Source organism: Nanorana parkeri, unplaced genomic scaffold (assembly GCF_000935625.1).
Source record: "Nanorana parkeri isolate BGI_ZX_2015 unplaced genomic scaffold, ASM93562v1 scaffold413, whole genome shotgun sequence".
NCBI lineage: Eukaryota > Metazoa > Chordata > Amphibia > Anura > Dicroglossidae > Nanorana > Nanorana parkeri.
The window spans coordinates 864,232-886,259 of record NW_017306681.1 but is presented as its reverse complement, the minus strand read 5'-3'; the positions used below and the strand labels follow the sequence as shown (position 1 = coordinate 886,259).

At 40.9% G+C, this 22,028-nt stretch overlaps 1 protein-coding gene across 1 annotated transcript in view; it reads right to left on the bottom strand.

The window, feature by feature from the left end:
- Positions 1-4,808: 4,808 nt before the first annotated feature.
- Positions 4,809-22,028, bottom strand: part of MAP9 (microtubule associated protein 9) — a 143,605-nt gene continuing 126,385 nt past the window's right edge. Inside the window, 5 exon segments of the mRNA XM_018559710.1 lie at positions 4,809-5,140; positions 7,381-7,513; positions 9,155-9,300; positions 9,812-9,973; positions 10,998-11,087. Of these exon segments, the coding sequence (XP_018415212.1) occupies positions 5,024-5,140; positions 7,381-7,513; positions 9,155-9,300; positions 9,812-9,973; positions 10,998-11,087 (648 nt within the window). The 3' untranslated portion in view covers positions 4,809-5,023.

The window sequence follows — 22,028 nt, the reverse complement described above, 5'->3', positions numbered from 1 at the left end:
ATACAGCACGTCCAGTTGTCTCGACTTATTTTTTTACAGATTTAGGTGTTCATGGTTTGCTTCTATCCTGCTGAGCACACTAAAGGAGCCATGCAAAAAGCAGCAGTCCTGTTGCTCCCCCACCTGCATACCCCTGACATTTATAGAACAACGCTGTGTGTTTTACAAATGTAGTTTGGGCTTTCTTTGCTTCAAGGTTCTGCAGCAAGCAAAGGCACTTTCATTTTAATGAGCAGGAAAAAAAAAGTCTGCTGAGAGAATGAGGAAACCTGTCACCTGACATTGAAACAGGTCATGTGACAGCACCCTCCAGAGAATATACCACAGGACATTGGAGGGTACATGTGCCCTGCAATTTATAAATAATACATAAAATTCCAGTGCAGTTGAATGTTGACATTTTCAGTGAACTGAAAGAAAAGAAGAACTCTGGGCAAAACTTTTATTAACCCTTGCAGCAGGGCTACCCCCGCACTGCAAGTGTTAACTTCTCATTTTTGTCTAGGTGATAAAATTAAAATGTTATACTCACCGATCCTTAGAACTGGTTTGCTCTTAGACCGGTCCTTCTAGCCTCGCTTCTCCTGCGCTGCATCGATCTAAGGATCCTCAATCATCACGTCCAATAAACTAGGTATTGGACGTGAGGACGCAGAGGGACATACCATTGCTGCAGCGTAGGAAGAAACAGGCTGGAGGGAATGCTGTGACAGCTGGCCGGCTCCAAGGTTCAGGTGAGCACCTAGATGAAAAAAGCAGTGCGGATGTAGCCCCACTGCAAGGGTTAATAAAAGTTTTGCCTGGAGTTCTTAAAAATATAGGGCTGATTTTGCTGATCTGGATTTGAAATTTCAATTTTCCTGGTTGTCATGTTGACCTTCTGGCATTATTGCTCTGGTTAGCAATGACAGCTAAAGTCAGGTGCTGACAGACTCTAACAGTCTAGTGGCTACTAACTGCCTTCAAGCCCTGATGAAGAGGGCTCCCTGTGACCCCAGTAACGCATTGGCTTTGCGGTAGTGTTTTCAGAATAAGATTTTATTTCATTTTAAAACACACATATAAGACAATCCTTCATAAATCATAAAAAGAAAAACAAAGGTAACACACAACATACTAAATTATTATCAGGGTTATTCACAAAAGGGTGAAGAGTTTGGAGAAGACAGGAGAAGTGAACAATCTAGGACAACATAGCTGAACTGGAAAGTGAGCTGAATTGGAAAATGTATCCTGATCAGCTATGTTGTCCTAGATTGGTTACTTCTCCTGCCCTCTCCAAACTCTTCACCCTTCAGTGAATAACCCTGTATATCTTTCTAATACAACAATGCAAACCCCTCTGACAGTCCGGGTAAGGTATGGCTGATGGTAAATCCAAATGTCTTGCATATCAACTGAATAAAATATTTTGTGGTCGTGTTTTACTTCAACATGGAATAAATCTGTATCTGGGAGTTTAATTATCATGTCACGTTTCAATCTCAGATTATCTCAGTTACAGACCAAGAAGAAGGTGGAAATCCTATGGGGTGGGGAAGGTGTTAACCCCAAGAATACAGATATCTTGGCTTATTACTTCCATACCATCCATAACAATACAATGCCTGGAAGGTTCCAGAACTGCCCCATTTTTTGCAGTTAAATGTCAACATTTTCAATGAAATGAAATCTGAGCTGAAAGAAATACGGGGCCGAATTTGCTGGTCTCTTCTGGAAAAGACAGTTGCCTGGTTGTCATGTTGACCTTCTGCCAATATTTCTTCGGTTAGCAATGGCAGCCAACATATTGCTTTCATTTTAACAGGGTTTCTTTAAGGGCTTGTTCACACCAAATGCAGACCAGATCTGCATGAGTTTCTGCACACACAGTACAGTGTGTTATACTGCGTTTTTGATGCGTTCCGTTTCTAGTTTAATATGGGCTTTCAGTGCGTTCCAGGGCGCTTGCATGCGTTTTTGATGCGTTCCAGAGCAGGTAAAATAGGGTATGCTGCCATTTTTTTTACATGCTCTGGAATTGAACGCTGCGTTGTGAACTAGAGCTCAAAATACCATTGGAATACACTGGACGCAGTTTTGATCCGGGCTGTAACTGCTCCGCTCCTGGAACTCGCTTGGTGTGAACTAGTCCTAAATCTGTTATCAAAGTCAATAAATCAAGTAACCCCCATTTGATCTATATGCATCGGCTAAGCAGCAATAACATATTTTTGTCCTTGTCTGCAGGTGCTCACAAACCCAGCCATTCCATGTGCGTCACTCCACAGAGCAGGCGAGCATCACACAGCAATCCCTCTACGTAAAGTGGCAAGCAAATGCATTCTGCTTTATTCAGAGAAATGTTTTGCATGACAAGGAGAATATTGTAATAAAGCATAACATGTGACACACTAAAATGAAAACCAGAAGGACATCATAATAATAAAATACATTTAAAATAAATTAAAAACATAAAATACATAAAATGATCAGTACATAGGTCTTAGAAACATGTTGAAGCATGGCTTAAAGGGGACAGTCACTGTAATTGTATACATTTTTGGCTTTCACTTTTTTATTTGATCTATGTATTAGGACATTATTGGAGTATTTCCTACACACAACACTAACTACACAGCAGAAGGTCTTGCTCTATGACTTCCCTACCTTGTGGAGTAAGCAGGGGCAAGGTTTTTGTCCTTCTTCTCAGCAGTGCAGTCAGACATTCCTATACTTTTAGTAAACCACAGGGTTTTATTTAACGGTTACTTGCTGCCCTGTTTTCTTTTAAAGCTGAAGTGCAGACAAACAGCCATATCAAATCTGTCAAAGGATTTGAAGTTCGGTTCTGTCAGTCTTGTGGACCCCGCAAACCTTCCAGATAACTCACGCAGATCTTGGACCCCTCTGATGACTGCATATGAAAAGGATCTTTACTTTGTCCATAGGTACAGTAAACCAATATACTTTACGCATCACAGTAAGCATAATGGAGAGATTTTTTCTAAACAGGTAGCAAACAGAATCTGGAGCAGTTGCCTACAGATCACCAATCAGCAAATCTCTTTAGTTTGTTCAGTTATGCTTTGAAAATGAACTGTAGAAGCTGATTGGTTGACATGGGCAACTGCTCCAGATTCTGTCTGTTCCAGTGTTGATAAATTCCCCTCAATGTACTTACCTTCCTTGTACTTCTTTGCTTTCCCAATCTGCCGCCAGAGCCTCCAAAGGTTTCCTGTGTAAGTTCTGTAATGTCGAGAAACTCAAAACTTCCACATGACTATGCATTGTCCCCTTGTCTGCAAATGACAGTATTCGGGCCTGGTGATTGGCCGGTCAGACACAGGTCATTGCAGGGTAGGGAGAGTGTAGGAAGAAATTCCATGTGTGCCCCATACCACAAATTACTGGGTAGCTCTAGTTTTGGATCAGGGTTACACGGGAAACTTCAGGTACTTATTCTACTTCTATACAAAATACAATTCATTGCTAAATTTTTGAGCACGATATGTTTTTTCTTGGTTCTCACCGATACTGATACCGGACGTCCCATTAAGGAAGCCAGGCGGCATGTAATGACTCGCCACCTGGCTTCCTGATTAGCCGGAAAGCCAGGTGGCATGTAAAGACTCGCCACCCGGCTTCCCGATTAGCAGGCAAGCCGTTTCCATGCTTCTCGTCACCAGGTGGAGGCGACTAGGTGAAGACAAAAGCATGGAGATGGATTTCTGGCCAATCAGGAAGACGGGCGCCCGGCTTCCTGATTGGCCGGGAAGCCAGCTCCATGCTCCCTTGTCCCGCATTAAGCCAGTTTCCGGCCAATTAGAAAGCCGGGCGTTGCGTCATTACCCGCTGCCTGGCTTCATGATACCGGAAGCTGAAGTATTGGGCTAGGTATCGGAGCATTTGAGCGAGTACGAGCCCAAATACTCGGCATCTGCACCGATACTAGTATCGGTATTGGTGCATCCGTAACACACATATACACACATCAGGAATAACATAACTAAACCCTATCATCTATAACAATCAATGTGGTAGATAGTTTTATCCTAAATGATAAAGTCCAGCTTTACTCTACCTTACTTAAGCTAGCAATGTCACCTGTTCCAGGACTGCTAGAATATTTTACATTATGTGTTTGTTTTAATGAAAAATGGGATTGATATTTTAAATCCATGTGGTTGTTTCAATTACCAGATAAGAAGAGAACATGAAAAATCTCAAAAAAAAAAAACATCACACAGATGCCATGTGTTAAGTCTCCAAATTGGAACATAACAGGGGAGGTTTTAATTAAACTATATGAGCTATAATTTTGATAATCAACTATAATGTTCTGTTCATTTTTTTTTTTTTTTTACTGGTGGTGTCCCTTTATAGGCTCAAAATTGAGAAAGCCCTTCTTCCCTAAGCAGAATAGTGTGACAATGGTCCTACTCTGTTGAACACATACCATTTTGACCAATTAGAGCTGCCAGGAGCATTAAGCACGTGTCCGCTTTTGTATCTTGTATGAGTTGACTTTAAAAAAAAATAAAATAAAGTTCTTAAGATGAAGAAAGTTAATAAAAGCTGTATAGCATGTACATGTTATATAGCTGGGGAGATGCAGGAAAAGCGCCACTAGCTAGTGCTAAGGGTGTTCCCTTTAAAACATGGATTACTGGTTTAGAATTGTCCCTAGTTACAATATTTATTAGGTAATATAACAAGTCTATGTACACCTTTGACAGTGGTAATACAAATGAAAATAAAAGAACTTGTCTGAGCTGGCAGAGCAAGCTGATCTACAGATGGAGATTCATTGGTTTTTTAACCCCAGACTTCATTGTACAGCCAAGCAATATTTTACAGCACCAATAATGAATATGCTTGCCTTGTATTTTTTGTTGACGCGATATGTAACATCACCAAGTCAATATCACACCCTTGTGTGTAAATGTTTAGAACCAAAACAAGAAAGCTCATACAAGTCATAGTGCAATGTTAAGAAATATTGATATTGCAGTTTGCAGAATGGAGAGAATTGAGGCCACGGTCATCTGCCTGCTGGGATAGTTTTTCCCGGAGGACTCCACGGGGGCGGGGGGTCATCATCTAAAATAACTTTCAGCTTTCTCTGCTTTTCAATCTTTTCCTGCTGCTCTTTTTTCTCCTGTTAGAGTACATCAGTAAACAGTTATTGCGTTGTAAAGAATTATTTCTTGTTGAAGCTGATCTGTTGTCACCTCAGAAAGATTTTATTTATACTTTTATTGCCCAATCAAGTAGTAAAATGGATTTGTTACTTGTGAATTCCAAGGCTTTGTATATGAAATCACTTTGGGTTTAACCGGTTGACAGATCTTGACTACTGTATGTATAAATCACTGAACGTTAGAGCAGCGTCCCTGTGTGTCATCCACAGAAACAGCACATTTTGAAGTCATTGGGGCCAGTGGGCATTGCTGGATGGGTGGAGCATGATTTGCTGAACCCATCCCCAATACCAGTGCCTTTAGTACAATTTTGCAGTTAAGCAGGCTGCCGGGAGAAAACTCTTAAGGTGCCCATACACCTTACAATAATTTTTCTGTGGTCAGATGGAAAAAGTGCAACAGATTGCCCCAGGTGGAGATTCCTCCATCCACATAGTTAAGTGGAGATGGAGGAATCTGTTGCACCTTTTCCATCTGACCACAGAAAATCTGCAGATAATTGTAAGGTGAATGGCCAGCTTTAAGCAGAAATTATTGTCAAAAAGATAAATAATTAACATGGCATGACAAAAAAAAAACACTGGTGCAGCTTCATTACATGGAATTTTCTACATGGCACAGTTCATATGTTAAAGATTTTTTTATAACATTTTTTAAATGTAAATACTATCTGGACTACAACTTTGTAGGGGTCACAATAACCTTAACAGAGATAAAGTGGTGCTTACTGTGAATATGGTTATGTAACAGACATTGTATCAAAGGGAATGTGCAGTGGTTTCATAAATCATTTCTTATTTTTTAATTACAGTCAGGACTAAAAGAATAACTTTAAGAATATTTTCCTTATTTTCAGTCAGATAGTAATGAAATATTTAGCTAACAATAGTGCTCTGAGAATCCTTTGCTGTGTATTAACTGTTTATTTGCAGTACACAATTTGTATGTAGATAGTAAAAACAGATGTCTGAAAAATATAGACTTAAAGGAGAACTATGGGGTTAAGTCTTTTCTCCATAGTTCTCCTTAGGGCAACGGGAGGACACAAACTAGCGTCCTCCCGTCGCCCTAGGCTCAGAATACCGCGAGCTGTAGCGCGGTATACTGAGACGCTGCAGCTGAAGCGGATCCCGACAATTGTGCCGGGATCTGCCCAGCTTTGTCACTGACAGCTGGCTCTGCCTATCTAAAGGCAGAGCCAGCTGTATCCCGCCCCTGGAGTGGGGAGGGGGGAATCCAGCAGAGAGCCGTGAGCCTCCCGATCTACTGAGCCGACCTGTGACAGTCTCATTGTCACAGGTCGGCTAGAACTCCTTTAAAAAAATAAATAATTGACAGGGAGATATCATGAACCAAGGTTATATAAACCATACGGTCAAAAGTTTGTGGATATCCTTCCAAATGACTGAGTTTAGGTGTTTCCATTGCCACAATAAATGCTACAGCATGCAAAGACATTTTGGACAATTGTTCACTTCCAACCTTGTGCCAACAGTTTGGTGGAGGCCTTTTTCTGTTCCAGAATGGCTGTGCACCTGTGCAAATGGCCAGGTCAATAAAGACTTGGTTTAACTTCCGTTCACCGATCTCTATTGTCAATAAATAGTAAAATTAAAAAGGAAAGATTTAAAAAAAAAAAAAAAAGAAAAAAACCCAAAATTAAAAAAACAAAAAACAATTGGGCAGACCTAGCAGTGACAGCTAGCTCTGCCCAACTGTTTCCTATTGACCAGCACCTGCTACAGTCTTCTAGCAGGTCCCGGTCAATGAATAATAACTTTCGGCCGCCCAGTTCTTATTGTTTAATGACAAATCAGCATCTCCAGGTCATTTGGGGATGCTGATCTTTCATTACAACTGGGCGGAGACAGCCATGAAATCACGGCTGGCTCCGTCCAGCTGTCATTTGTGGGGATTATGGCCGGCAGGAGGTCGAGCCAAAGTATATGCCTTCGGCTCGGCCGCCTTCGGCTGCTGCAGGGCTATAGTGATATATTGACCTGAAGGGCTCCGGCAGCCGAAGAGAGCCGAAGGAACAGCCGAAGCTACGTGAATAACCCCCTAAGTGTTGCGAAGGGTGAGGGGCGCAATGCTGAAAAAATGCATGTAGTTTCAGTTCCACTTTAAGCACTTGATAAATGAAAAAAACCACTATCGCAAAATGAAAAACATCAGGTTTTACTGGCATACTACTTACCAGCCATTGCTCATATAGTTCTAAAGCTCTTTGCTCCTTTTCATTTTTCTCAGATTTTACTTTCTCCAGTTTTAGTTTCTCATACTTTTTTTCCTTTTTCTTTTCCTTCAGCACAAGTTCTTTTCTTTCATTCCTACATTTAAGCACATTAGCAAAGTTGTCATCAAACATCCTTCTAGAATCTTGCATGAAAATGACTACATTAATACAAATGCTGCTGTAACATTCATATTAAGGCACATGGGTGTTCATTTAAAAGAGGTTAAAGCAGAACACCAGTTGAAGAAAAAAATGAATAGGTCAAAAAAAGATCATCTTAAAAATAGGGATGCACCGATACTTGTATCGGTATCGTTGCCGATACAGAGTATTTGGGCGAGTACTCGTATTTGCCCAAATGCTCCGATGCCTAGGCCAATACCCGAACTTCCAGGATCAGGAAGCAGGGCAGCAAGTCATTACACGCTGCCCGGCTTCCTGATTGGCCAGGAAGCCAGCTGCATGCTCCCTCGTCACTTGGTAACGAGGGAGCACGGAGCTGGCCAATCAGGAAGCCGGCACGTGTAATGACTTGCTGCCCAGTTTCCTGATTGTTCTGGAAGATGGCCAATAAGGAAGCCGGACGGCGAGTCATTACCTGTCCCCGGCTCCCTGATTGGGAATTGCCCTGAAATTCTGCTCCATTTTTCCTCGTTACCTGGTGACCGTTTCCCTGCTAATTGGGAAGCCGGGTTTGCGAGTCTTTACATGTCGCCTGGCTTCTTTAATGAGATTTCCGGTATCGTTATTCGGTATTGGCAAGTACCAGAAAAAATATTGGTACTCGATACCAAAAAAACGGTATCGGTGCATCCCTATTTAAAAGTTGTCTTTAGGCTGCAATACTCACTTTTAACCTGGAGCTGTTCACTGCAGTACTTCTTTTCTGGCAATTGATGTCATTAGTCTTATGGGCTGAATGACTGAGTGTGCAAGGAGGAAAGGGCCAAAAGCAGAACATATAAAATCCAGATTTAATTTGATTCAGATTCTTACATCATAAAAAGTCAATGCGTTTTGGAGATTCAAAAGGGCCACAAACAACACACAAAAGATTATGATGAGTATAAAGTATTGACTGGTGTGTAAGTGGAGAAGGATACCAAGAGTAATTATGTACCAACATACCATGAAGTATTAGGAAGTCCAGTACAGGTTAGGAATATGGGAAGAAGATATACAAAAATGATAGCTATACAATTATTTACATTTGTTTTGTTTGTTTTTGCTTGTTTACATTCCAGGGCTTCAAATGTTGCTTTTTATGATATAAGAATCTGAATAAAGTTATATGAACTTTAAGCATTCTGCTTTTGGTGCTTTTCTCCTTGCACACCCAGTCCCCACTCCAGAAAAAAAGCTGACCTTCGGCCACCGCTGAAGAAACCAACAATCATTCCCTGCTTAAAGAAGAACTCTGAGCATAGAAAAACGCAACCCTTGCAGTGGGGCAGGCCAGCCTACTGAAGCCTTGGATAACAATCCGAAGCACCATGCAGGCAGGCTGTGTCCCCTGTGCCTATTAAAATGTTAGCTTTTCATGCTTGACTGGAGTATGAAGTGTCAAAATATTTTGGAATTTAAACATGAGATAAAGACTCTTGACAAGGTTAAAGATTCTAGATCCCTCAACTCTATACACCAGACCTGATGCTAAAACATGGAAAAGACACATCTATGTACTATATCTTATTTCCTAGTAAGTGGTCATCGTATAGTAAGTAAGTACTCTTACCATGTTGTAAAAGCAGTCATGTTGTTGCTTTTTTTCTCCGTGATCATTTTTTGCTCATTCTGTTTTTTTTCTATTTCAAGATCCTTTACTTTAAGAGCTTTTTCTTTTAAATGATCTTCCTTTGATGCTTTCCACTTTTCAAAAGCCTAAAAAAACACATTGTCAGTGTTAATTACAAGGCTGGCATAGTCTGGTTGATAGCTTCAACTTGGTAGATACAAAGCAGGAGTAGAGGAAACTTTACTTGAATGAGAATAGAAGTTGCTAACCTCCATGAAGGTATTCACGAAGCATTGAGTACAATAATCACATTCCTACTTATCTATTGACTTATCAGTCTGTATATAGTGTATATACAGTATATGCACAGATTAATCGTACTCATTATTGGGGGCTGCATTACCAGTGCTGAATAAGCACCCTTACAGAGTAAATGGGTAACTGGATTGAGGTGCGCTGGATATAAAGAAACCCTAAATTGGGTCCCCTTGCACATAGAACTCACAGTGCATTACTATGGCAATAGCCAGCATTACTGTCTGTATGAGTGGGGTGTAGGGAAGAATGCCCATACTGTTACAGAGATAATAATAATCCTATGTGTTATCAATAAACATAAACTAGCCTATTTAAAAAAAAACACTATAATCCTGGTACCTTTCTGCAATCCTCTTTCTTGCATGCACTATCTTGAATTTCTTCCATATTTTTCTTTTCTTCCAGTTTTTGCTTCACTCGAATGTCTTTAATTTCCTTTTTCTTTTCTGATTTCCAGGCCATGAAAGCAGCCATGGCCTCCTCCTTCTTCATGGCATTCTGCTGCAGATACAACTGTTTAAGTATTTGTGGTTCAGAGTAACAGCTGCATAACTGACCCTCTACCATTCAACACACATTGCTGTGGGATATTCAGTTCACAACATTTCAACTAAACAGATTCTACCTGTTCATGTTGCCTTCTTGGCTTTCCTCTATAGCCAAATATAACGGGATGGCTAATGTATCAGAAAGTCAATATAACCAATGTCATGCAAATTACAATACACGCAGGAGATGATTGTCAAAGAAAAATAATTACTTTAAAAGGATTTTCAGCCTTGGATCAAATGCACTAACTGTGTTTATTTTCATCCATTTCAAAGAGAGCCCTCCATTTTCCACTCCAGCCCTCCCCACACATATATTAAAGGCTGCTACTGTATCTTCCATAGTGAAGGATTCCTATTTGTCCAAGTATTCATCCTTTGAATTCAAATAGTACTCAAGAAACATAGGGGTGCACCAATACATAATGCAATGATATATAAGCCTTATATATTCACATCACCAAGAAAAGGATAACACCTTAGTATTGCAAGGTGGACATTTTATATAAAGTCATATATGACATTTGCAACTAAAATTGGACTGTTAGCTTTCTCCTACAACAAGCATCCAGGTTTAACCTGGTTACAGATTCATACAGAAAAAATAACACATCTATAAATAGTAATTTAATATTATCCTGAATTTTTAGAGCTCCATCAAATTATTTAGTGTATCACAATAAGGTTCTTATAATTTTCATTACATTAAAGAGGTAAGTGGGCCCTACTATTTGGGTCCCACTCATAATTCTGCATTTAAAAAACTCATGAGTTTTACGGCCATTTTCATATTTTTGCAAATGCAAAACACATGAAGTTCTATAAAAAGATGTGCAAATATGTGCCCACACACATCAACACAAGCAGTAGTCAAATGTAAAGGTGCGAATCAGGCCTAGTGAGATTATACTTCAATAAGAAAACATCTAAACATCTTAAGGGGGTTGGACAAGCCATACTGTCCTAGGCAAATTTACCAATTTTAATTTTTCTTTCTCTTCTTCGGCTTCAGCCTTTTTATTTTTATGCACTTCATGAAGAAACACTTTCTTCTTTTCCAACCAGTTCTGTAATAAAAATAATACAGCTGAATTTAATAGAAGCATTCCACAAAAAAATCAGCCAGTTGTTGCTAAATAGTAATCAATTGTTTTCTAGGGGTTACAAATGCAATGTAGCAAAATAAAAAGTGAATTAGTAACTCCATAAAACGATCACCTTAATTGAACCACATTCAAAATTTTTGCCTGTAGAAATTGCTAACAAACAAAACACACAATATTCTGAGAAAACCACTTTGTGGAAATATGTTGCTTAGGCAATCGGTGAATGTGCGGTACCAATTAGAGCAGTGGTTCTCAACCTGTGTAACCTCAAGACCCACATTTTGTCATTGCTCATTAAGTCGTGACCCAAGTTGCACTGCAATGGAATGCAGTGTGGGCTAATGAGCTGTGACGGAGCTCCGTCCATATGTGCATCCACTTGTACAGCTTCCTTGCGTGCCCTGTACAGGTGCCAGGAGCCAGATTGTGATGTCACTCCAGTCCAGGCACCTCTACAGGACAGGGAAGGGAGCTGTAAGCAATGCAAGTATGGATGGAGCTCCCTCACGGCCATACCCCCAGCCCACCTCAAGCTGACACTCAGCACCGGGCAGCATATTTTGAATGGCTGCTTGGCGCGAGAACTGACAGTGCTGCACTAGGGGTAGGCTGAGGAACCTCTCACCTAGAAAAGTGGAAGACACACGGGGACCCACTGAGCACGGGGTCGCGAACCCACTTTTGGGTCACGACCCACCAGTTGAGAACCAATGAATTAGAGTAGTATTATTATTTGGTTCATCTTAGAGTATTGCAATAAAATTTCAGTACAGGAATGAAAACTGTAAAGCGGAAGCAGATTATTTATCCATTATAGGGTGCTTTGCACAAGCATTTATGCCACCACCTGACATTAAAGTGAATCTACAGTATACCCAAAACCTTTTTTTTTTTTTTTATAGAATGAGGAATTATTAGAACCCCTGTCAGGTTTTACTGCTCTCCATTAGAAAGATGTTTGCCTCACTTCCTGTTCTGAGGACAACCTTTTACCAGACAGAAAGTTAGAGGAAATCTGCAACAGAGAAACAAGTAATGATAAAAAGCTGACAGAGGTTCTGGCATTCCTCTACTTTACTTCAAAAAATTTTTTCACTTCCATTCGTGTTGCTGCTAGAGAGATTTCCCCTCACTTCCTGCCCTGGGGACAACTTTTTTTTTTTACCAGACAAGGATTAAAAGGAATCTCTCTAAAATAGCCTCCAGCTGTAGTCAAACCTGACAGGAGTTCTAATTCTTCCCCTCTCGGTCCAAAACTAAAAGAAAAGTTTTTGGTATAGATACACTTCAAACAAGATTGGGATATCATATTTACATTAGTGCGGGTGTCTGTGCTCGGACGCCGACAGGACCCATCCTGTCTGTGTACTAGTACGGACACCCGCACCCGCATGGGTGTGCAGTTAGGGTGAGTGTACGGCCGTGTACTCCCATAGAGAAGAACAGGCTGCTGCAAACAAAACACACGCAGCACCTCTCCTTCCCAGGAGTGGCCCGATACGGCCGTGCATGCCGCACGGATCTGTATAGGCTGACAGTTAGCTGTGTAAATGAGGCCTTATTGTCTTTCTCTTGTATAGTCTTTACGGAATGAACAAAGATTTCCTCTAGAATTGCCCTATAAGTGGATTCACCTATCTTGTCCTCACTTCTGACTAGTTTGTCAAACTTTTTTTTTAAAAGCTTCCTGGTCTTCGTGCTATGTGTTAAGATGTAACACTATATACTTGATTTATTAAAGCCAAATAAACTGTTTATTTTACAAGGGTATTTTCACTTAGCTTGGTGTATGTGGTAAAAAATTACTTTTCAAAGAATACCCAATTATGTGTAAGAAGAAAATAAAACTATATTTCTGAATGCACAAGATTGGGCGATGGATGTCAGTAGAGCTTCACCTCATTCACTAAGCTAAGTGAAAATTCCCTTGCAAAGTGAACTGCCTATGTGCCATTAGAAAATCAACCCCTTTAACTGCACACAGATGAACTCAGTGTAACTACCCAGGTGACTACATTAGTAGTGTCAAAGCAAAGGGGGTAAAAACGTTTCAGTTTTTGCATTTCCTAATGATTTGGAAAACCATGCACAAAAAGCAGGGGCCAGATTTCCTGTGTTATTTTTCCAGTGTAGATTGCTATTTGATGTCTGTATATTTGCAGAGACCATGGGTTAATTAACTAAAGACAACTAGGCTGTTTACTATGTCAACGCATCACGTGCAAGGAAAATAAAATAACAATTTTTATTTTTTTTGGGTTGCACAAGATTGGGTGATGGAAGTCAGCAAAGCGTCACCTCATTCACTAAGCAATTCACTAAGGAAAACTTTCCCTGCAAAGTGCAAATTCTCTTGCCAAATGAACAGCCTATTTGCCTTTAGTAAATCATGTCCCTAGTGTCACATGATCTTAAAATAACCCTACTCCTGGATTTTCTCAAAGTTTATAAATAAGCTCACCATTTATTAACTTTGAGAAAATCCAGGAGTATTCATTATGCTGAATTCGTCTGCGTTCATTAGCAACACGAATATTAGAGAGGGTGAATGAAGATGAACACAAATTAATGTTTTGTGTGAATCTTTACCTTATATGAATTGATACTAACACAAACAAGAAAATGCTTTGAAAGAGCGGTGCTGGTCTCTAGGCTTGTTAGATTTGTTTAGTTCCAAATCAAAATTCGGACACATCCGAATTTCTGAATCCCAATGCATCCGAATGTGTCGGAATCTGAATTTCGGTTTACGAATTTCGGATCGTGTCCGAATTTCATTCAAAAAGGAATCTGAATCGGACATGTGACATTTCTGGTCAATCAGATGTGTTTTTCGGTTTAATGCATTCGAATGGGTCTGAACACGAATTACGACAACATGGGAGCCACCTATTTGGCCAGATGCCGCAACGCAAATTTGTGTTCAGTATATACATATAATACTAAAGCTGAGGCTTCTAGACCCGAATGGCATTCGGGATCTGAATTTCTGGATGCAATTCGAATTAGTAATATATGCATATGGCTCCCAGACCCGAATGGCATTCGGGAGCTCCCGAATGCAATTCAGAAATTCAGATCCCAAATGCCATTCGGGTCTAGGAGTCTCGGGTCTAGGCTTTAGTATTAATATCTGTATATGGTTTTCTGTTTTGCTTGCAACAAATATTCAAAAAAACTCATCCGAAACTAACGAATTTTGGATTTAGTCCGAATCCAAAACCCAAACCGAATTGGTTTTCGGATCCGAATCCCGAAATAACAAAATATCCGAATCAAACCGAATTTTTACGCACCTTACATGTCTACTGATCTCCACCAGAAATCTTTGAGTTCAGGGTGCTGAATGTAGGATTCACTACTTGATAAATATGTCACTAAGACCAATGGTTTCTACAATTATCTCTTGGGAATAAAAACAATCTTCTCTATAAATTACCATGGAAGAGTAGGAACAAAGCGTAAATACTGCTGGAAGTGTAGCCTTGGAGGTAGTTTAAAAGGATGAGCTATGGTGGAACTCCAGCCAGAGCGTTTTTCCCCCCAGTGACTAACCCTTCTCTACTCTACTAAAAAAGTGTTATTACTGCCCAGTGGCACCGCTACAGGGGGGCAAGGGAGGGCAATTACCACCCCTAGGTTATCACTTGCCCCCTGTGTCCCCCCCGCTAACAGTGGCAGCAGTCCCGGCGCTAGCGCAAGGCAAGAGAAATGGAATCCTTTTCCCAGCAGATAACTGTGTCCGGGACAGTTATCACACAGTTATCTGCTGGGACAGGGGTTCTCCCTGCTGCAGCCTCACAGACTGTCAACGGCTTCTCCCTACAGGCTGTAGTGATCTGTGTCAGTGGGGACAGATTGTCGATTACAGCCTGTAAGGAGAGCCCTCCGACAGTCTCGCGACTCTCCGCGCCGTATGTGATCGTCTTCATTCCAGCAGCTGACCGCAATAGCCAGCCTGCTATTGGCTCTTTAAAATTGCAGTAACCAATAACAGGCTGGCTATTGCACCCGCCCACTGTCAGCTGTTAATCAACAGAGGTGGACCTGATAGAAAACTTTAGGTCCCTCCTCTGCTGATTGACAGTCAGGCAGTGGGTGGGTGCAGTAGCCAGCCTGTTATTGGCTATTGCAATTTGAAATATCCAATAGCAGGCTGGCTATTGCTCTCAGCAATGAAGTAAAAAAATAAAAGAAAAGTTTAAAAAAATAAAATAAACTAAGATTAAAAAAAAATAAAGTTAAATTAATAAGAAGTAAAAAAATATGTTAAAAAAATTAAGTTTAATACAAAAATACAAAAAAAGTTTTAAAAAAATAAACAGTTGTGGTATTCAGGATTGCGGGCGGCGTTGGACTACATGTCGGAACCGCAGGGCGCAGATGCCATCCGCAATTAAATCAGCTCTCGGCGCCCTGCGGTTGCGACATGCAATTAAAATTATTAGTGCGCCCCCAGATTTGACTGTGGTATCTTATGTGCCCCCCCTATATATTGTTCCTAGAGTCGCCACTGTTACTGCCTGTGCCAAAATGGAAGCCATTTTGCTGTAATTTCTGTCTTGGTCACCACTGTCGATGGGACATGAAGTAATTGAACTTGGTCCTAGCGAGGAGGACAGACACAGCAATGAAGCAGAGGTTCTTAAGGTGCCCATACACAGGCCGAATTTCGGCCACTTTTTAATGTACCGGCTGAAATTCGCACAGTGTGTGGGGCTGTTGGCTCCCTTTCAGTCGGCATTCCTTGATCAGCTGATCAAAGGAGCCTGCAGGAAAATCTTCATGCAATCCGAGCCGGCAGCCAATGAGCTGCCCACTCTGATCGGGTATACAATGCAAACAGCTGTGATTCCTCGATCGACACGCTGTTTGTGTTGATGGAGGAAACGCATCCATTTTTTTTGTTCAGCCCGCCTTACCCATTCCCTACTGGATTACCACTTTCGAAGTATAGCTAAAGCGAACGGGAAGGATTAAAAACAATTCTCCAAACTGAGAGAAATCATCTATTAGGCTGGATTTACACTACTGAGGTGCATTGACCCATCTGTATCTTGCTGTGTGTTGTATAAACTAACGCACCAGAAAAAGTGCATGCACTGCTTTTGTAACGCATTGTACCACAACATGTGTTTTGGTGAGCTGTAATGCAGGTGCTTTGGTAGGGTCTGTTAAAGTGTCAATAAGAAGGAATGGCACTGCAGCACACCAACGCACATTTTGGGGTGTTGTGATAATGCGCATTGCCACAATGAAACACTTTGAGCCTAAGATTTACCCTCTATTTTGTTCTGGTGACATCTACAAATTCGAGATTTTCCATCACTTTCAGTCTCAGTGGAAAAGGTTACTAAGACAGGAATGCTAACTCTTCCCCAGCTCAAAAAAAGTGTTGGATTTTGGTGTACCCTACTTAGGCCCCTATAAGGGCTGTCATTGAAATATTATTTAATATTAGTAAGGTATGTTTGAGGTAATAAAAAATATTTGTTCATAGATGTCCAGTTTCCTAAAAATAGAAAATATTCCTAAAATGAAAACAAAAATGTTAAACAGTCTTGAATTGTGGGTAGTTATGCCGTTTAATTAAAGTCATCAAAAGAAACCCATTTAATTTTGTTTAAAGCCATAGCAAGAAAAGTATTCTGCATTATCTAATCTTGTTGTTATTTTTTATTTCAAATGTTTCAGGGAAACATATTCTATTATACTTCATCATCCGAATGATATGATTCATAAGCCCCACAGCAAGTAATATAGAACACAGGCATTTCTAGAAAAATGTCCTTGTCCATAAATAAAGGGATTTATTTCTGTTTTTTTCAAATAAAAATGGGACTGAATAGCATCTACTAAACATGAATAAAATTTACACTCCGTGTGATGGACACATGACAGTTCAGATCAACTAGCAAATTAATTACTGCCATATAACTGATTGTAAGCATAAGCTTGCAAGAGAAAGTTGTATTTTTCCTGTGCTGCAGGCTTTTCTTCTAGTTATTTGAGAAAATCTTACATAATAGACTTTATTAGTAACTTGCATAAAGTGTGCCCACTTATAAATGGCTGAAATGTATGATGGATAATGTATGTATGCATTTGGTCATTACACAGGAGCCATGAGCTGAAAATATTGCATGCCCGACTTGTCTAGTATAACAGTGTGGCAACGAGAAAGAGAAACAAGAACCCTGACTGGTGCATGGAGTGAGGGGGGAGGAACCCACAGATGGAGTGCAAAACAAGGGGATGTGGGCTGCGAATTCTGCAAGAGGGGACCAGCAGACCAGAGAGTGCAAGATGATCAGAAAAGCCCTGCTTTGTCCTCTGCAGATCGATGGAGCCCACCAGGGAAAAATGAGCTAGAGTTTCCTGCCCACCTTGCTGACCCCTTTCCAAGACCAGCACCATAAAGTCTAGTAGCGAAGAGGGTGAGAGGACCCACATGGGCACAAGATACGGGTGGACACTTGGGAGGGGTCCCCAGAATATGTCATGTCTTTTGGCTGGCCTCCGGGGAAGTTGTGTAAGCAATGTCGAGGCATCCAGGAATTGAGAAGCCTGTTTGCAGAGAGAGAGAGAAAACCATACAACCGACCCCGGGGAGCAATCTGTTCTGCATCTGCCTTCACCCAACCTTTTGGGACAACGTTTGAGAGACTGATTTCCGTCAGGATGACATCCACGCATTGGTGTGGTATAGGCCTTTGAGTACCTTTATGTGTTCTTAACTTGTTTCCTGTCACTGTAACTTTGCTGCTGCCAGCAGAGCTCAGCCCATAAGGGGACTGCATTGCCCTTATTCACTTTTTGACATTTTAGGAGCACTTTGGAAACACTTCCTTCATTACTAGATTACAAATACTCTAGCTTAGAGAGTGAGCACTCCATTGAAGAGTCCAAGGGCCCCACCAGAGGCAAACTTTGTAGTAATTACTGGCCAGTAGTAAAAGAGGGCCTAAGAATAGTAGTTAAGCCAAACTGTTTATTGCATTCTCTTTTAAAGATATTTACTACTGTGGTTGTTTTACCGCTATTAGCAGGGACATTCCACTCTCATCTGCCTAGTTCATTCTGACAAGGCCATTCACAGACAATAGAAGAGAACGAGTGTCATAGAGCTTGCTGTAAAACTGTTGCTGTGTTTGATATTGGGTTAACCCTATCATTGTTGAAACTATAAGGGCCTATTTACAACACAGCGCCCTTTGTTGATATACCCTGCGGCGTGCTGCATTAAAATGAATGTGCTGAAATGCACAGCAACACATGCGAAATTGGAGCAAGCTGCATTTTTTTGCAGCACAGTGCAACACATAGGACGCGTAGCGGAATCCATGTACTTTAAAAGGTGTGTTGGGCTGCTATTCACAATGAATGGAACTGCGGTGCACTAACGAACATTACGCGTGTTACCACAACACCCTGCTGCGTGTGGACCCTAAGACTTTGAACACCTTTTTCTTTGATGCACCTGCAATGTATTTCACTTATTTAAACTAAAGGTTTAGTTGGGCTTTAAATAAAAGTCTGCTGATGACCTACAGTATATAAAAAAAAGTGTATACATTGTTTTATATAATTTTTTTAACTCTATATTTTACAAATAAACATTTATTAGAAGATACTTCCAGGAGACGCATTTTGCCCACCATGCTAGGTTTTCTAATAGGAAACCCCAGTACTGCATGTACAATATGCTGTGAAGGAGTATTTTTAGAAAAAAAATGACATTTTCATCTCTGTTTAGCACTGAATGTAATAAATTAAGAAAATATAGGGAAATACTGTATTCATTAAAGAGAGACTAATAGTTATGTATTATTAAAGTCGTTTAAAATAAATGCTTTTTATCATTTAAGTATGGTTAAAGCCATTTCAGGTATTGCTGCTCCCCTGCTTAATTAAGATGATACCACATTGAAAGATCAATTTGGGCAGAAGAAGCTGCAGAAAGTTTGTTCATCAATACACATTCAAAATTAACTTTTGGCTCCCTAGCTAAGCTTTTCCACCGCCATGGCCTGCTCGACATATGGAGATGTCAACATGGTAGCGAAAGGGACTACACCTTTTTCTCCCATGCTCATCACTCTTATTCAAGGATAGATATGTTTTTAACAGATACCACTTCGCTTCAATCATTGATCTCCTCCACTATTGAAACTATCTCTTGGTCTGATCATGCTCCGATAACGCTCAGTGTCAAGGACCATCTCCAACCCAGCTCTACTTTTGTTTGGAGACTCAATACCTTCCTCCTATCTCATCTGGAAATCTCCCAAACAGATTTTAGATGCAGAAAAAGATTATTTCGCTCTTAATGATCTTCCCGACACTGACCGTTACACACTATGGAATGCACATAAAGTGTATATTAGAGGGGTTATGATCAAACTAAGTTCCTATTTTAAAAAAAAACGCTCTTCCCTAATCGCACAACTACTGCTTTCAATTACTAGTTTAGATGAGCTTAATAAACAAACTCCTTCTCATAGCCTATCCACTACACTACTGGATTTAAGACAGAAACTGAGACTACTCCTCCTCCATATATATGAGTACTCCTTAAAATGCATCAAAGCTGACTCCTATGCCCTTGACAATAACGCAGGTTATTTTCTAGCTAAGAGGCTCAAAGCCCGATCACATAATTCCAGGCTCTCTCACCTCACTGATCCGGTCACAGGGACCAAAACCACCCACCCTCAACAGATGACTGACATCTTTAAACAATACTACCACTCGCTGTATAACCTCCGAGATGACCCCACTACTCACCAACCCACTGCCACTCAAATTAACACTTTCCTTAGCTCTGTCAATCTTCCCAATCTTACGAAGGAGCAAGTGTCCAATCTATCCGCTCCCGTTACCATTCATGAAATTATCCTAGCCATTGATTCTCTACCCTCCAATAAATCTCCGGGACCTGATGGTTACCCTAACGAATACTATAAAAACTTTAAACATATCCTTGCTCCACACCTCTGTGAGATTTACAATTGGACTATGTCTTTGGGTACTTTCCCGAAAGAAATGCTTCAAGGTATTTTAGTGACCATCCCTAAACCCGACAAAGATCACTCCTCCCCTTGTAATCACAGACCAATTTCATTACTGAACACTGATGTCAAAATCTATGCGAAGATACTGTCTAGAAGACTTCTACACATCCTCCCTCTACTGATAAACCCCGACCAAGTAGGCTTTGTGCATGGACATCAGGCCCCGGACGCCTATTAAATATATTAAGACACGTGGAACTCAATAAGAACCCCTCCCTCTTTCTCTCCCTGGATGCCGAAAAGGCGTTCGACAGAATCAATTGGGACTTTCAGAAAGCAGTATTATTGAAGTTTGGTTTTATAGGCCCAATACTGAACGCTATCTTGGCTTTATATTCCACGCCTAACGCAAAGGTACTGGAGGTTTGGAAGGAGGTGGAAGGAGGGAGGTTTGCACTCAAAATCTCACGATACATGGCCCCATTCATGTGAGAGCCAGAACTCTTGCTTGTTTGTAGGTGACCAAATACTTATTTTCCACCATAATTTGCAAATAAATTTGTTCCAAATCAGCCAATGTGATTTGTCTGGATTTGTTTTCTCATTTTGTCTCTCATAGTTGAGGTCTACCTATGATGCCAATTACAGGCCTCTCTCATTTTTTTAAGTGGGAGAACTTGCACAATTGGTGGCTGACTAAATACTTTTTTGCCCCACTGTAGGTCTCACCAGAGCTGCCTACAGATTCTCACCAGAGCTGCCTACAGATTCTCACCAGGCTGTGTACAGATCTCACCAGAGCTGATTACACATCTTACCAGACATGTATGCGTACATATCTCACCAGAGCTGAATACAGGTCCCACCAGGCTACTTACAGATCTCACCAGGGCTGCGCACAGATCTCACCAGGGCTGGGCACAGATCTCACCAGAGCTGAATATAGATCTCACCAGGGCTGCGTAGAAATCTCATCAGGGCTGCCTGTGGGTCTCTCCAGGGCGGGTGCCGGTCTTGTTCCGGCTCCGGGGGTGTATGTGTGGTGTGGGGCTATTCAGAGCTGTGGGATCGGGCAGGCACTGTCAAAGGACAGCTACTGCCACGTCCCCAGCAGGCTACCTGAGGTCCCCACAAGCACGGGACTTTGGTCAGCCGATCCGGTTAAAAAATTTAAAGGGCCGGTATCGGCCTTTAGTATCAGGGCATTTTCATGAGTACAAGTACTCATGAAAATGCCCTGTATCAGCCCTGATACCAAATGCTGTTGGGGCATCCCTACTTTGTACAAAAATACACACTGCCCTATCATTGTTATATAAGTCTGGGTATTGCTGCAAGGGGTGGAGAATTTTATGGTGAGGAAACAAAAGACAAGAATAAAGGTATATCCTGACAATGTGATCCCAGAAGGGGCACATATTGTAAATGTTAACTGTGGCTCCTGTGAAACTGGCATTCGGAAAAATTGTTTCAATTACACTTTGAAAGTTTAAAAGAACTGCACCCGGGCCTATGTGAACCACTGCTGTTTTCTGTATGTTCATGTGAAGTTATGTTCTAATTGAAAAAATAGATTGGCCAAGGTATTAATAAAAAAAGGGTGAAAGTGAAAAAAAATTGTATTTACTTTTGTATTTCTGAACTCCAGTTTTCCGCAAAAATGCCATCACTGTGTTCCGTTCCCACAGTGAAGACATTCTTCATTAAAAATGATAAAGTACCAAATCTGTAGTTGTAAAGTCGTGCCATCTGTTCAGGCCTCTTTCTCTATACACAGGATAAGGCTGAGAGGAAGGGCCATCACAGCTTTTCCATGCCACCACCATGTAACTTTCTTTCTGTTGCAGGCACTACACATTTGCTGAGTTTCACATAAACTATTTCAATG